The following is a 13,678-nucleotide window of genomic DNA, read 5'->3' as shown; positions in this document are numbered from 1 at the left end:
ACACCTTCTGATCAATTGTAGTTCAGATGCTGAGGCTTTTCCTTTATGGCTCTCATAATGATTTAGCAGGCATTACATTACGAGTTTCAAGTTCAACTTGGATGGGTGGTGAGAAATATGCAAAGGTTTATGAAAAATTTGAACATGAACTGCTTTTTAAATTTAAATGTATAAAACGAATCGATTTACCAATTAATTAGTATGTATTAAATCTAATATCTACTAAGTTCCTAACACGAGATGTATTGAAAATATGACGTATGTAATAGTGATTGGTTACTAAGGTCAGACACTATGCCCAGCTATTTAAATACATCATTTAAATTACTTTTCACACCAATACCATAAAATACGTTCATGCTGTTATTTATATTCCATGTCTGAGGAAACTGAAGCATAAAGGGGTTAAATAATTTGTTGTGGCCTCACCACTGGTGGTTGGCCGCAGAGCTGTGATACAAACACGATTTCTGCAGTGAGATTATTATTGCTTATTGACAAAGAACAATGACTTTGTAGAATTATCTAGTCCAAAAGCTGCCAAGAAAGATGAGAAAGGCAACAAGAAAACTATGACATACAATGACTGAAATGAATTTGTAAGTCAAAGATGGGACTATCGAACTTGGACTAAAGAACAAATGAAATAAAATTACTACATGAGCAAGGCAAAGCTCATATTTATTATGACTTCTCCATGGGTTATTTTTTCTTCTGCAACTGTAGTTCTGTAAGAGCCTGAAGAACTATTTCTAATTACTGCCTTAGCCATGAGGTGGCAGCAAAGTCAAAAAAATTTTTTTCCTCCAGGAAAAACAGCATTTCAAACAAATATTTTGAAAGAAAAAAAGTTATTTTAAACTTACTTTGGTTTATCTTATTTAAAAATTAGATTACTAAAGTATTTTTACATTTCAAAACAGGAAATAATGGCTTAAATGATCCAGTGATCTCATTAGTCCTTGAGATATTCTTGCCCTGAACATAAATTGAATTGCAGAGAGATCTTGGAGAAAAATATGAACTGATAGATTGATCACAAACACAGAGTCTGCCCAACTTTAGGCCTGAAATCTTTGTAGAGCAAAAAGTAAATACATTCCAAAGATTGTAGAATAAATTACAAATAGCTACACAGTCATCTGAAAACAAACAACTAGTAAAATCTACTTGGAGTTGCTAGCTACCCTAAGCCTAAGAGTCTTGAGAAGTACAGTTAATACACCTTATTATTGTCTTAAAGAATCTGTCTCCTTTTCTAATTTAACTGCAAACATCTTCCTTGATAGGCAAAGTTAAATTCCAATTATTCATATTAAGCTAATACAGAGCACAGCAACTTGGCTAATTGAAAAACCACAGAAAAATCCCCCAGGCCTTAATTAAAGTCTTAATTTTCCTTCTTTCAAAATGCTGTAAAAATAGATAAGGTGGCAAAAATGAATCCTTGTGTTTTTCATCCTCTTCTGCACCTGTCCAGAAATGCTAGCAGAGCAATTATTAAGCAATATAATGGGTAGCAAAATTGCTACGTAGAAAAAGGAGCTAAAAGTTCCATGATAAACACATTATCTATAAATTTGTGAGCATCTTTTGTCATTTCTGCAGGTATAAAAGTCATTTGGCAGGATCTTGTTCTCAATTCTTAAGAACATAGATGACATTTAAAGGATTCCTTAGCTGTCTTACACTCTATAATTTGCCAATGGTCTGCCTAATTACATTAATTCAAAGCATATTTGAAAATGTTATTTATTTTCTCTTTGGGAGGAAACAAAATGCTAATTTTAAAAAAGAAAAATTGTGACCTGCTAAATTCAACATTTATTTTCAGATTTATACTAATTGTATCCCCAATACACACACAGAGGCACTCACACATGCACACATACATACATGCACACATACACATGGAGTAAGTCCTGAAATTTAGAAATGAAAACCAAATCCAAATCCTGCTCTCGTCTTTTGAGTCTAACATATGGTTTCAGTTACAATGGGTACTCAAAAAATGCTTGTTGACAAACTGATTTCTACTAATTACTCTTCAAACACATTCTAAGTTTCAGCAATTCTATAAGTTGGCAAAAATTAAGTTAGATAAAATAAGAAATTAAAGTTGGCATTAGTGTCCTGCCCCTTATATATGTACAAGCTAAATATGTAATTCAGGCACTGAAACACCAAATGCTGGTTAACTGCTTATGAATATTTTAAATCTTGCCTAAGGATTTCTTATAAAGGCTGATTTTTGAGATAGTGACAAATATATATATATATATATATATATATATATATATACACACACAAACTTAAGTACTCCAGTTTGCCATAAATATTTGCATTAAATAGTAAGATGAAACTGTTTCAAACAGACATTAAGTACTTCTATCAAATGTTTAACACTTACTATGCATAGAGCAGTTTGGGAAAATCAAAGAAAGCTAAAGTTCTTTGCCCTTGCTGAGTTGGCAAGGTATAAATTATAATTCATGAGATATGTAACAACTCAATGAAACATTACAGGACCTGCCAAATAAATAATATGCAAATTAAATGTTATGTCACTATTTTAACAAAATTAGTTGTAATAGCCACTAGTTCAGTGCTTCATTAATAAAATATTTTTGATGACATTATTAATATATTGAGGAAAAAATTCAGCATAACAATTAGACAAAAATTTTAATGGTCTTTTTTTGACTTAAAAATTACAAGATCGTTTTCATTATATAGTATTCCCTCTGGTGATAAAGACTGTTTCTGGTCAAGATTAGCAATTATCCATTGCAAAAACTGCTTTTAACTAATGAAAAATAATATGAAAGTTTCTGCTCAAATGTTAACATCTAGTACAAAACTTTTTAAAATGACAAAAAAAAAGAGAAAAAAACCAACAACCCCACAATGCTGTATTTGCTTTAATTGCAAAATATTTTTCACTATTCTACTTGACCTCAAAACTCAGGGTATCTAACTCACAGCTAGCCTGATAACTGTGCTGTATGTCTGCTTCTTAGAACTCTCAAAATTCAAGATTTGCTAATACATAGAAGGAATATTATTATTTAGTATTAAATTATTCACATAATACAAAACACATATAGAGTAAATTATCATGTTATATAACTTAGAGATGGGATCATTTGGGTTTTCATATTGAAGAAGACATCAAGAGGCTCTGTAAACATAATATAGTTTACCAAAGAAAATGTAGACAGAAGACCCACTAATGATTTCATTAATCATGACCCCATGTCTAAATTCTGAATAACTATAGTGTTTTTTCTTGATCAGCTCATCAATTCTTTTATTGTTCAGTTTAAATGGCTCTTTGAGTGGAAGCAGACTGGCAATGTTATTTTTCTAGGGAAAAATAGGTGGAACAGAATAAATGTTAACAATAACAAAAGAAAACAATAAGAGTAACTGAAGGCTTATTCTACAGAACACAACTAGGGTAAGAATAGAAGTAGTAAAATATAGGTCAAGATAGAATTTTAAATAAAGAGTAAGTAATTTGATTTCAATTTTGAAAGAACATGTTCAATAGAGAAAATCAAGAATATAGTCAATAGATCACGTGCTCTTTACAAGAATCATGTTTAGAGTTTTATAGTATCTGTACAACAAAAAAAGATTTCTATGTTCACTAACTGGACCACTTACTAAAATAGTATGCATTTGATCAAATGAACTAGAACTCAATAGTTTTGTGCTGATAGTCATAATAAAACTTGAGCCTATACGGGTAGGTAAAGTGGTAGAAGGCTTGAACCTGTAATGTTTATAACTGGGAAGAATAGAAAAGAAAGTAGGGCTACTCAGATTTTAATATTTATTTAAAGTAGAACACATTTTCAAATTACAAGATTTTATTGAACCAGAAGCATAGAATGCAAGTATTGATAGGAAAGGAGGCACAGAATAGATTCAGAAAAATAGAGAAATGCAGGTATGAGAAAAAAGAAATCACAAAGTAGAGAAAAGCCAAAGGAAATAAGACAATGGCACAGGATTGAACTGTTATAGGTGAAAAATATGTTGTCATGCTCTTTCTTGAGTGGGAGATAAGAATAAAATGGAAAAAAGAAAGATCTTGTTGAGGGAGGTGCCAGAATTTTGTGAAGAAAAGTGATATTTGTTCCTCCCAAAGACTTTAGTATTGACGCTAGAATATTAGAAACATCCCTTTCCCCCCAGCAGATCCGGAACAGCTGGAGCAGCACTACAGAGTAAAGTAAGAGCATTCTGAGTTCTTTACACAGAAGGCAGACTTAGTTCTGCCATATGGTTTCATTTAGGTCAACACCACTCATATTTAATGTGCTTTCAGTCCATCTCGGTCACATAATTCTGTATAAGTGAGCTATTTGAGCAATTCTGGTCTTCTCTTAGAACAACCTTAATAATGAAAGATAACCCCAGTTTACTGATGAGCATCTGAAATGATGAAATTAAAATTAAAACACAACTATTAGTTTTATAATATTATGCATTCAAAAAAATTTTACTGTAATGGCAATAATTGAGTCAAAATGTCAACAAAAGCTCTTAGGTATGACTTATTTTTCAGTGTTTTACTTACTGACACAGTTAGGTTCTCCCAAATAATGTCAGAGGCAGAAATATTGGATTCCCTCCATTCCTTCAATGTGTCATTGCTGGGATTATGCGGTTCCACACAGTTACACCTGAAAAGGCAAAATAGTGTCCTTTGTGAAATAAGTAGCTTTTTGTGACTGTACCGAAGACTAATGTATAACGGCTCCATTTTCTCCAGTCACAGCATTCCTCTATTTGACAGACAAGTAGTTAGGTTATCCTAAACTACTCCACAACAGACTATTTTCAAAAATCAAGATGGATAGACTGTTAGGATACTAGACTACTCTACAGTGTTTCCTGGAATGAGAGCCCCTTATGACACCCATTTGGCGCTAAATTATAAATCAAATAGAAAAATGATAAATATCTAAATCCATTGTTACTATGTAGTTAATATTGTAAAATCATATCAATTAAAATTAAAGGGGTATTTAATTCATATTCTGAAGATGATTTATAACTGGCATATAATTCAAAATTAAGGCTAGTTGAAAGGAGAACTCTAGCTACCTGAGGATATATCAGTGAGAAGAAGATATAGACAAAGATAACCACAAATTAATAGCCTTAGAAGTTAACCTCAATTTACAGTTTGTTTTCCAAAAATTCATTTGTAAACTTGCTATTTGCCCTTCATAAAGCATTTTCATATAGAAGAATTTCATAAATGGTGGTTGGTTTCCCAGATTAACCCACATATACCACATAACTTGTAAGTTCATTGGACAACTCTTTTAGTGATATTAATTGAACTACAGAACCGAATTGCCATTTCTAAGGTTATTACTATAGAAAATATCGTATAGTTTCTACTTGGTCTGCCTAAGCAACAGTCTCCCTTCTGCCTTCTACATCAGGAACTTACTCTGTTTCATTTCACCACCACTTATTCATTCTTTAAAGAGTTATTGTCTATTATTGCAAAAACAACTGAGTTGGGCAGTATAGACAGATATGGTTCTTGCTCTCACTAGGGAAATTGGAGGATTCCCCAGGGAGGCTCACTTGGAGACCCCAGAGAAACCTTAAAAACTGAGCTCCTGTCTATGATGGAACAGTAGGTCAGCCACACCCTGTAACACCCCCTACCTTGCTAACCACCAGTAGGCTTTCGTTCCTAAGGGTTAAACAGAAACAAGCTCTTTTGAAAGACTTGCTTGCTCCATGGCTGATTTCAACCAACCATGTTACACTGCCCCTTGCTTTTTGTAGTTTCGACACAGCAACTGGCTAGCATTCCTTCCCAATAAGAGAACACTGAACATGGAGTGGTTCTGGCCAGTTTACAGAGACTGTATGCTGAGTCCCTTCATGTCCTCTGCTTAACCTTTTGACATATAGAGCTTAATTTTAGTATATTTAAATGTTTTTTCCATCCCATAGTGAACATGGGACATATGTAATAGACATGTTAGCTTACTACACGTGTGCCCCTTCATGAATATTCATAGCTCCTCCTATAGCCAGTTGAATATGTATGCTAAACCAATCCATTTAGTATGAATTCCTGTCTCATTTTTCCTCCTTCAAAGCACCTGCTTTTCAGTTTTAACCAGAGGCTCCATTTCCCACTTGCAGGTTGTGATACCCCCTTTTAGAAATAAAGCTCTCCTCAGTAGATTTTGCCACTTTTTCAGTAGGCATTATAAAGAGAAAAAAATTTTAAATGTGGAATGATTTTGAGCCTCTGGTGAAATGTTGAAAAGGAGAATTCATTTGATTGTGATGTTAGGAACATTGTTGTTTTCTTTCCTTCACTATGTATTTTTCGAGTTATTTTCTTAGTGGTTGCTCTAAGGCTTATCACATATACCCAGCTATTCTGTTCTAGATTGTTCTGTTGTTTTTTACAATGTCCTGGGACATACATTGCTCTGGGGGTCTGCTCCAATTAAATTCCAGCCTTTTTGCTGTGGTAGCCTTTTGTTTTTTGTTTTTAAAATATAGACAGAGTCTTGTTATGTTGCCCAGCCTAATCTCAAACTCCTGCGCTCAAGTAATCCTCCCACCTCAGCCTCCCAAAGTGCTGGGATTACAGGTGTAAGCCACAGTGCCCTGCCTGCTGTGGTCAGTGCTTGAGGTTTGTTCTGACCCAGGAGGGCTCTTCTTAGCTATCTCTTTTCCTGATTATCTCTCATACACTAGCTGATCTGGTTTAGCTTGTCTCTTTCACGAAGCTTCCAACCTCCTCTTAATTGCTTTCCACCAGAACTTACATTATTTTTGAGAATACCTTTATCTTGAACTTCCCTTTACTCTGCTTCAAATGAAGTCAGTTCCTTTGCAAAGAGCTTCAGTGCTCCCACTGGGGAAAATCTCTGACGCGCGGCTTCAGAGCTAGGGATGGGGACAGCACTGTGTTTCTCTGTAAGTGACTCCTCTGCTGTAGGAGCAGGGAGCTGAGCATGGGCAATAATCAGAGTCTCATTAATAATTGGGAACCCATACTATTCTCAGTGTTCCAGGCCTGAGGTTGAACCTCCACCCTACCAGTAGGAGCTGGGTGAGAGAAGCGAGCCCCAATATCTTGGATTCATCTAGCCAGAATTTAGCTTCTGGAGGGGAAGGGTGAAGGGAGACAAGAAACGCTGTTGGTCTTCTCCTCTTGGGAACATACAGTTGGCCTCAACTGGAAGCTGAGGAAGCCCTATGTTCTTGTCCAGAGTTAAGCTTCTGTCATGCTGAGCTGGGAGGAGAGGAAGGGAAGTGGGTTGTGACTCAAGTGCCTTGGACTCATTGTTCTTACCAAGATTTAGTACACTTTTTGGAATAAATGTTTCTTCATTTGCTGTATACCCTTAAGAAAATTTCCAGAGACTTTTCATGATTGCCTTTTAAAATTACTTTTACCAGTATGGTTGTTTCACTGGGGAGAGGGTCTGCAGAGCTTCTTTTACCACCATTCTGGAAGTATATACTCATAACATTATTTGTAAAGTACTATAGAAGTCATGACACTGGAGCCATGGAGAAGGAAGCATTGCACATTACTTGGTTCTACAGTAAATAATACTTACATAGTTATAATTACATAAAGATTTCTATATTTTTATAGAATTTTACATTCTATGTTTATAGAAAATCTATATTTTTACATTCTATAATTATAGAAAATCTAAAATTTACAGAATTTTATAGATTTCTATATTTTTAAATTTTTTAGAATCAATCTTTAGGCAAATTACTTAACACTTACCCATGGTTACAAAATAATATATGTTAATAGCCGCTACAATGGAGTCGGGGGTGGGGAGGTAGAAGGAGGAACACAGAGTTGGGAGGAAAGATGAGAATTATTCATCTCCTCTTACAAAGTGGAATGTAAAGAGAGTTACCTATGGCTGATAGAATCAGAAATGGAAATCTACATATGTTAATTGTGGCTATTTACTTATAGCTACAGAGGTTACAGGGATGATGGAACTTAAGATGTGATATTATCATATTGAAAAGGGAGGTAGAGTGAAGAGGAAGGTTGGGGATAAGTGTAGAAAATTAGCTAAATCTGGACAGGTGCAGTGGCTCACATCTGTAATCCCAGCACTTTGGGAGGCAGAGGCAGGCAGATCACAAGGTCAAGTGATCAAGACCATCCTGGCCAACATGGTGAAACCCCATCTCTACTAAAAACACAAAAATTAGCGGGGCATGGTGGCAAGCGCCTGTACTCCCAGGTTTATTATTATCGATAATAATCTATAATCTATAATATAATCTATAATAATAATAATCTATAAATATCAACTCTTATACACGAACTCGGATGTGATTTTTGCATGTAATGAATCCTCACCATTTGTATACAAACTGTGAACTCAATTGCTGCATTGGAATGGTCTAACAGAACTGATCCCAGGCAATAGGCCTTGGTCCATAGTCCTCAGACTTCCAAATAAAGTGAACTTTTCTTTATTTAATTAATTCATTAATTAATTTATTTATTTGGAGACAGGGTTTCTCTCTGTCCCCCAGACTGGAGTGCAATGGCATGATCTCGGTTCACTGCAACCTCCGCCTCCCAGGTTCAAGCGATTCTCGTGCCTCAGCCTCCCGAATAGCTAGGACTGTAGATGATCGCCATCGTGCCTGGCTAATTTTTGTATTTTTAGTACAGACGGGGTTTTGTCATGTTGCCAGCTGGCCTCTAACTCCTGGCCTAAAGCAATCTGCCTGCTTCAGCCTCCCAAAGTGCTGGGATTATAGGCATGAGCCACCGTACCTAGCCTGATACTTTAAAAGCTTGATTTTTTTTTCTTTAGTCAACAGGGCTTCAGCATATGAATTTGGGTGGGGTATGGAGAAAAATTCAGTCTATAACAGTAACTTCCTGTTCTTTACTTCTCCTCCTTAAGGTACGGTAACCTTCAAGTAAGCCTCCACCTTAGGCTATGTTTTCAGGGGAACCTAGATTGCAGTAAGTTTTGTTCCACATGTTTGGTAACATTGAAAGCTTAGGCATCTAGACATTATGCACAATGCTTAATTAACTCAATAAAAAGTTAATGATTGTCATGCAAGACACCATGCTAAGTTGGATAAGATAGGTATAATCTCGGGGCTTTCTTTAAACGCAGGAGAGAAATATTAAGTAGCCAATTACACAATTATTTGAATACATCTGTAAAATGTACTATAAAGAAGTCTGGGCTACTAAAAAGATAAACAAATAGGCATCCACACCTTGAGTCTGGGTGTTCAAGGAAAACTGAGATCTAAAAGAGGGACAGAATTTGGTAAGACATAGTGTGGGCACGGCAGTGAGGGTGGGGAACTACAGAGAACAAACTGTTAATTTGGTTGAAACAGAAGGGGTGGAGGAAGAGATGGGGTATGGATCTGAGATAGGCAGGGCCTAGACTGTGCAGACTGAGTGCTGGGGGGCCTGGTAAGGATATTGCATATTAAAATAATAACACTAAATAGCCTTTGGTTTGTGATTAACATTGATTATGCTGCCGTCATTTAAAATCCAGATCATTAACTGAAATGATACTTTAAATCATATTGAGTATCTTTTTTTTAACACAACGGTATGCGACTAGAAATCAATAACAGGAAGAATATTGGAAAATGCAGAAATATGTGGAAATTAAACAACATACTCCTCAACAACCAGTGGGACAATGAGGAAGTTAAAAGATAAATTTAACAATGTATTGAGACAAATGAAAATGGAAACACAACTTGCCAAAAACAAATACTTTTGTAGATTGCAACAGTAAGAGTTCTAAGAGGAAAGTTCATGGCAATAAACACTTACATCAAAAAGGGAGAAAGATCTCAAACAACCTATAACATTGTACCTTAAGACACACAAAATAAGAAGAAACTAAACACAGAGTTACTAAAAGGAGGAAAATAATAATCAGAGCAGAAATAAGTGAAATACAAAGTAGAAAAACAATAGAACTGCTCAACATTTTGTTGTTGAAATAGAACGTTCTATTCTATTCTATCTAACAATAGAACAGCTCAACTAAAGGTTGGTGTTTTGAAATAATAACAAAATCAGCAAATCTTGAGCTAGACCAAGAATAAAGGAAAGAAGATTCAAACAAATAAAATCAGAAATGAAAGAGGAGACATTAAAATACACTACAGAAATGCAAAGGATTATAAAAGAGCGCTATAAACAATTATTATCCAACATATTGAATAACCTAGAAAAAATGGATAAATTCCTAGACACATATAACCTACTAAGGTTGAATCAGGAAGAAATAGAAGATCTGAACAGACCAATAATAAGTAAGGAGATTGAATCAATTACCAAAAGCCTCTCCCAAGAAAGAAAAGCCCACTACCTGATGGCTTCAGTGCTGAAATCATCAACCATTTAATGAAGAACTAATAATACCAGTTCCTCTGAAACTCTTTCAAAAAATTGAAGAAGAGAAGTACCTCCAAACTCATTTTATGAGGAAAGCATTACAATGATACCAAAGCCAGACAAGAACATTACAAGAAAATATTAAAGGTCAATATCCCTGATGAACATAAATGCAAAAACCTTCAAAATATACCAGCAAATTAAATGCAAAATCACAGTAAAAGAATAATTCATCATGATCAAGTGAGATATATCCCAAAGATGCAAGGATGATTCAACATTTACGAATCTATAAATGTGATACACTACATTAACAGAATAAAGAACAAAAACCGTGTGATCATCTCTACAGACATAGAAAAAGCATTTGACAAAATTCAACATTCTTTCATGATAGAAACTCTCAAAAATTAAACATAGAAGGAATGTACCCCAACGCAATAAAGACCACATGTGATAAACCCACAGCTAATATCTTACTCAATGGTGAAAAGTTGAAAGGTTTTCCTGCAAGATCAGGAATAAGACAAGAATGCCTACTCTTGCCACTTTTAGTCAACATTGTACTGGAAGTTCTAGTCATAGCCATTAGGCAAAAGAAAGAAATAAAAGGCATCCAAATTGGAAAGAAAGAAAGAAAGAAAATTGTCCTTATTTGCACATAAAAATGGGTAGCACTTTCACACCCTAACAACAAACTATCTGAAAAATAAAATCAAGAAAACAACCCTGTTTGCAATAGTTACCAAAATAAATTTAAAATACTTAGGAATAAATTTAATCCAAAGGAGGTGAAAGACCTGTACACTGAAAACTATAAAACATTGATGAAATAATTGTAGAGGACACATATAAAAGGAAAAATATCCTGTGTTTATGGATTGGAAGAACTGATATTTAAAATATCCATACTAACAAAAGCTATCAACAAATTCAATATAATCCCTGCCAAAATGCCAATGACATTTTTTACAAAAATAGAAAAAAGCAATCCTAAACTTTGTATAACCACAAAAAACTATAAATAACCAAATAAATCTTGAGCAAAAATAACAAACCTGGAAGTATCACAATATCAAACTTCAAAATACACCACAAAGCTGTAGTACAAGGCAGCATGGCACTGGCATAAAAATAGACACACAGACCAGTGAACAGAATAGACAACCCGAAATAAATCCATGTATTTAAGGTCAAATGATTTTCAACAAAGATGCTGAGAGCACACAGTGGGGAAAGGACAGTCTCTTCAACAAATGGTGTTGGGACAACTGAATATCCACATGTGGAAGAATGAAATCAGACCCTTATCTCACACCATATTTAAAAAAGGATTAAATACCTAAAACTACTAGAAGAAAACATTGCCATTTGTCTGCATAATTTTTTTTTTTGGATTTAACCCCAAATCACAGACCGGGAAAGCAAAGATAGACAAATGAGATTACATCAAACTAAAAAGCTGCATAGCCAAGAAAATAATCAGCAGAGTGAATATACAACCTATGGAATGAGATAAAATATTTACAAACCATAAATCTGATAAGAGATTAATGTTTAAAATATATGAGGAACTCAAACAACACAACTGTAAGAAAAAAAAGGTTAAAAAATGGGCAAAGTATCTGAATAGACATTTCTCAAAAGAAGACATACAAATAGCCAATGGTATGTGAAAAAATGCTCAAATCACCAATGATCAGAGAAATGCAAATTAAAACCACAGAGATACTACCTCACACCTATAAGAATGGTTATTATCAAAAAGATGAAAACTACTCACAGTAGCCAAGATTTCGAAGCAACCTAAGTATTCACCAACAGATGAATGAATAAGGAAAATGTGGTACATATATATGATGAAATACTATTCAGCCATAAAAAGAATGAGATCCTGTCATTTGCGGCAACATGAATAGAAGTGAAGGTCATTATATTAAGTGAAATAAGCCAGGCACTGAAAGACAGACTTTGCATGTTTTCACTTATTTGTGGGAGCTAAAAATTAAAATAATCAACCTCATGTAGATAAAAAGTATAATGATGGTTATCAGAGGCTGGGAAGGGTAATGAGGGGTGGGCAGGCAAGTGGGGATGGTTAATGGGTACAAAAATATAGTTAGGTAGAATGAATAAGATCTGGTATTTGATAACACAACAGGGCGACTACAGTCAACAATAATAGATTGAACATTTTAAAATAATTTAAAGAGCAAAATTGGATTGTTTATAACAGAAAGAAAGGACAAACGCTTGAGGTAATGGATATCTCATTTACTCTGATGTGATCATTACACATCAAAATGCCGGTATCAAAATATCTCATGCACCCCATACATATACACACTTACTGTGTGCACAAAATTAAAAATTAATTTTTTTTAAAGATGAAAGTGTCTGAACAAGTGTTGGTGAGTAGGTGGAGAAAGGGAAACTTTTCACATTGTTGATGGGAATATAAATTAGTACAGCCATATGGAAAACAGTACGGAGTTTCTTCAAAAAATTAATAGACCTACCATATGATCCATCAATTCCACTACTGGGTATGTACCCAAAGGTAATTAAATCAGTAAATGGAAGAGATATCTGCATTCCCATGTTCACTGTAGCATTTATTCACAGTAGCCAAGATATGGAATCAACCTAAGTGCCCATCAATGGACGAAAGGATAAGTCAAACATGGCATTGGGGCTGAGTGTGGGGGCTCATGCCTGTAATCCCTGCATTTTGGGAGGCCAAGGCAGGAGGATTGCTTGAAGCCAGACCTTTGAGAACAATCTGGGCAACATAGCAAGAATGTTGTCTCTATAACACATTTTTTAAATTAGGCAGATGTGGTGGCATGTGCTTGTTGTCCTAGTTACTCAGGAGGCTGAGGCAGAAGTATTGCTTGAGCCCAGGAGTTCCAGGCTGCAGTGAGCTATGATTGTGCCACTGTACTCACTGGGTGACAGAGTGAGAGCCTGTAAAAGAAAGAGGAAAGGGAAGGGAAGGGAAGGGAGAAAGAAAGAGAGAAAGAGAAAGAAAAGAAAAGAAAGAAAGAAAGAGAAAAGAGAGAAAGAAAGAAAAAAGAAAGAAAGAAAGAGAAAGAAAAAGAAGGAAGGAGAAAGAAAGAAGAAAGAAAGAAACAAGCAAACAAGAAAGAAAAGAAGGAAGGAGAAAGAGAAAGAAAGAAGAAAGAAAGAAACAAGCAAACAAGAAAGAAAAGAAGGAAGGGGAAAGAGAAAGAAAGAGGA

The 13,678-nt window shown here is 34.9% G+C and overlaps 1 protein-coding gene across 8 annotated transcripts in view; it reads right to left on the bottom strand.

Annotated features, from left to right (window-relative positions):
- The window catches only part of SLC4A10 (solute carrier family 4 member 10), a 360,081-nt gene that overhangs the window by 37,884 nt on the left and 308,519 nt on the right, over positions 1 to 13,678 (bottom strand). For all 8 annotated transcript variants that reach the window (XM_031008812.3, XM_031008814.3, XM_004032704.5 and 5 more), the window contains one exon: positions 4,589 to 4,694. In XM_031008812.3, coding sequence (XP_030864672.1) covers positions 4,589 to 4,694 — 106 coding nt within the window. The remainder of the gene's footprint in view (positions 1 to 4,588; positions 4,695 to 13,678) is intronic.

Source organism: Gorilla gorilla, chromosome 11, assembly GCF_029281585.2.
Source record: "Gorilla gorilla gorilla isolate KB3781 chromosome 11, NHGRI_mGorGor1-v2.1_pri, whole genome shotgun sequence".
Lineage (NCBI taxonomy): Eukaryota > Metazoa > Chordata > Mammalia > Primates > Hominidae > Gorilla > Gorilla gorilla.
Note: the sequence above shows the minus strand (reverse complement) of the source record. Positions and strands in the feature narration are given on the sequence as shown.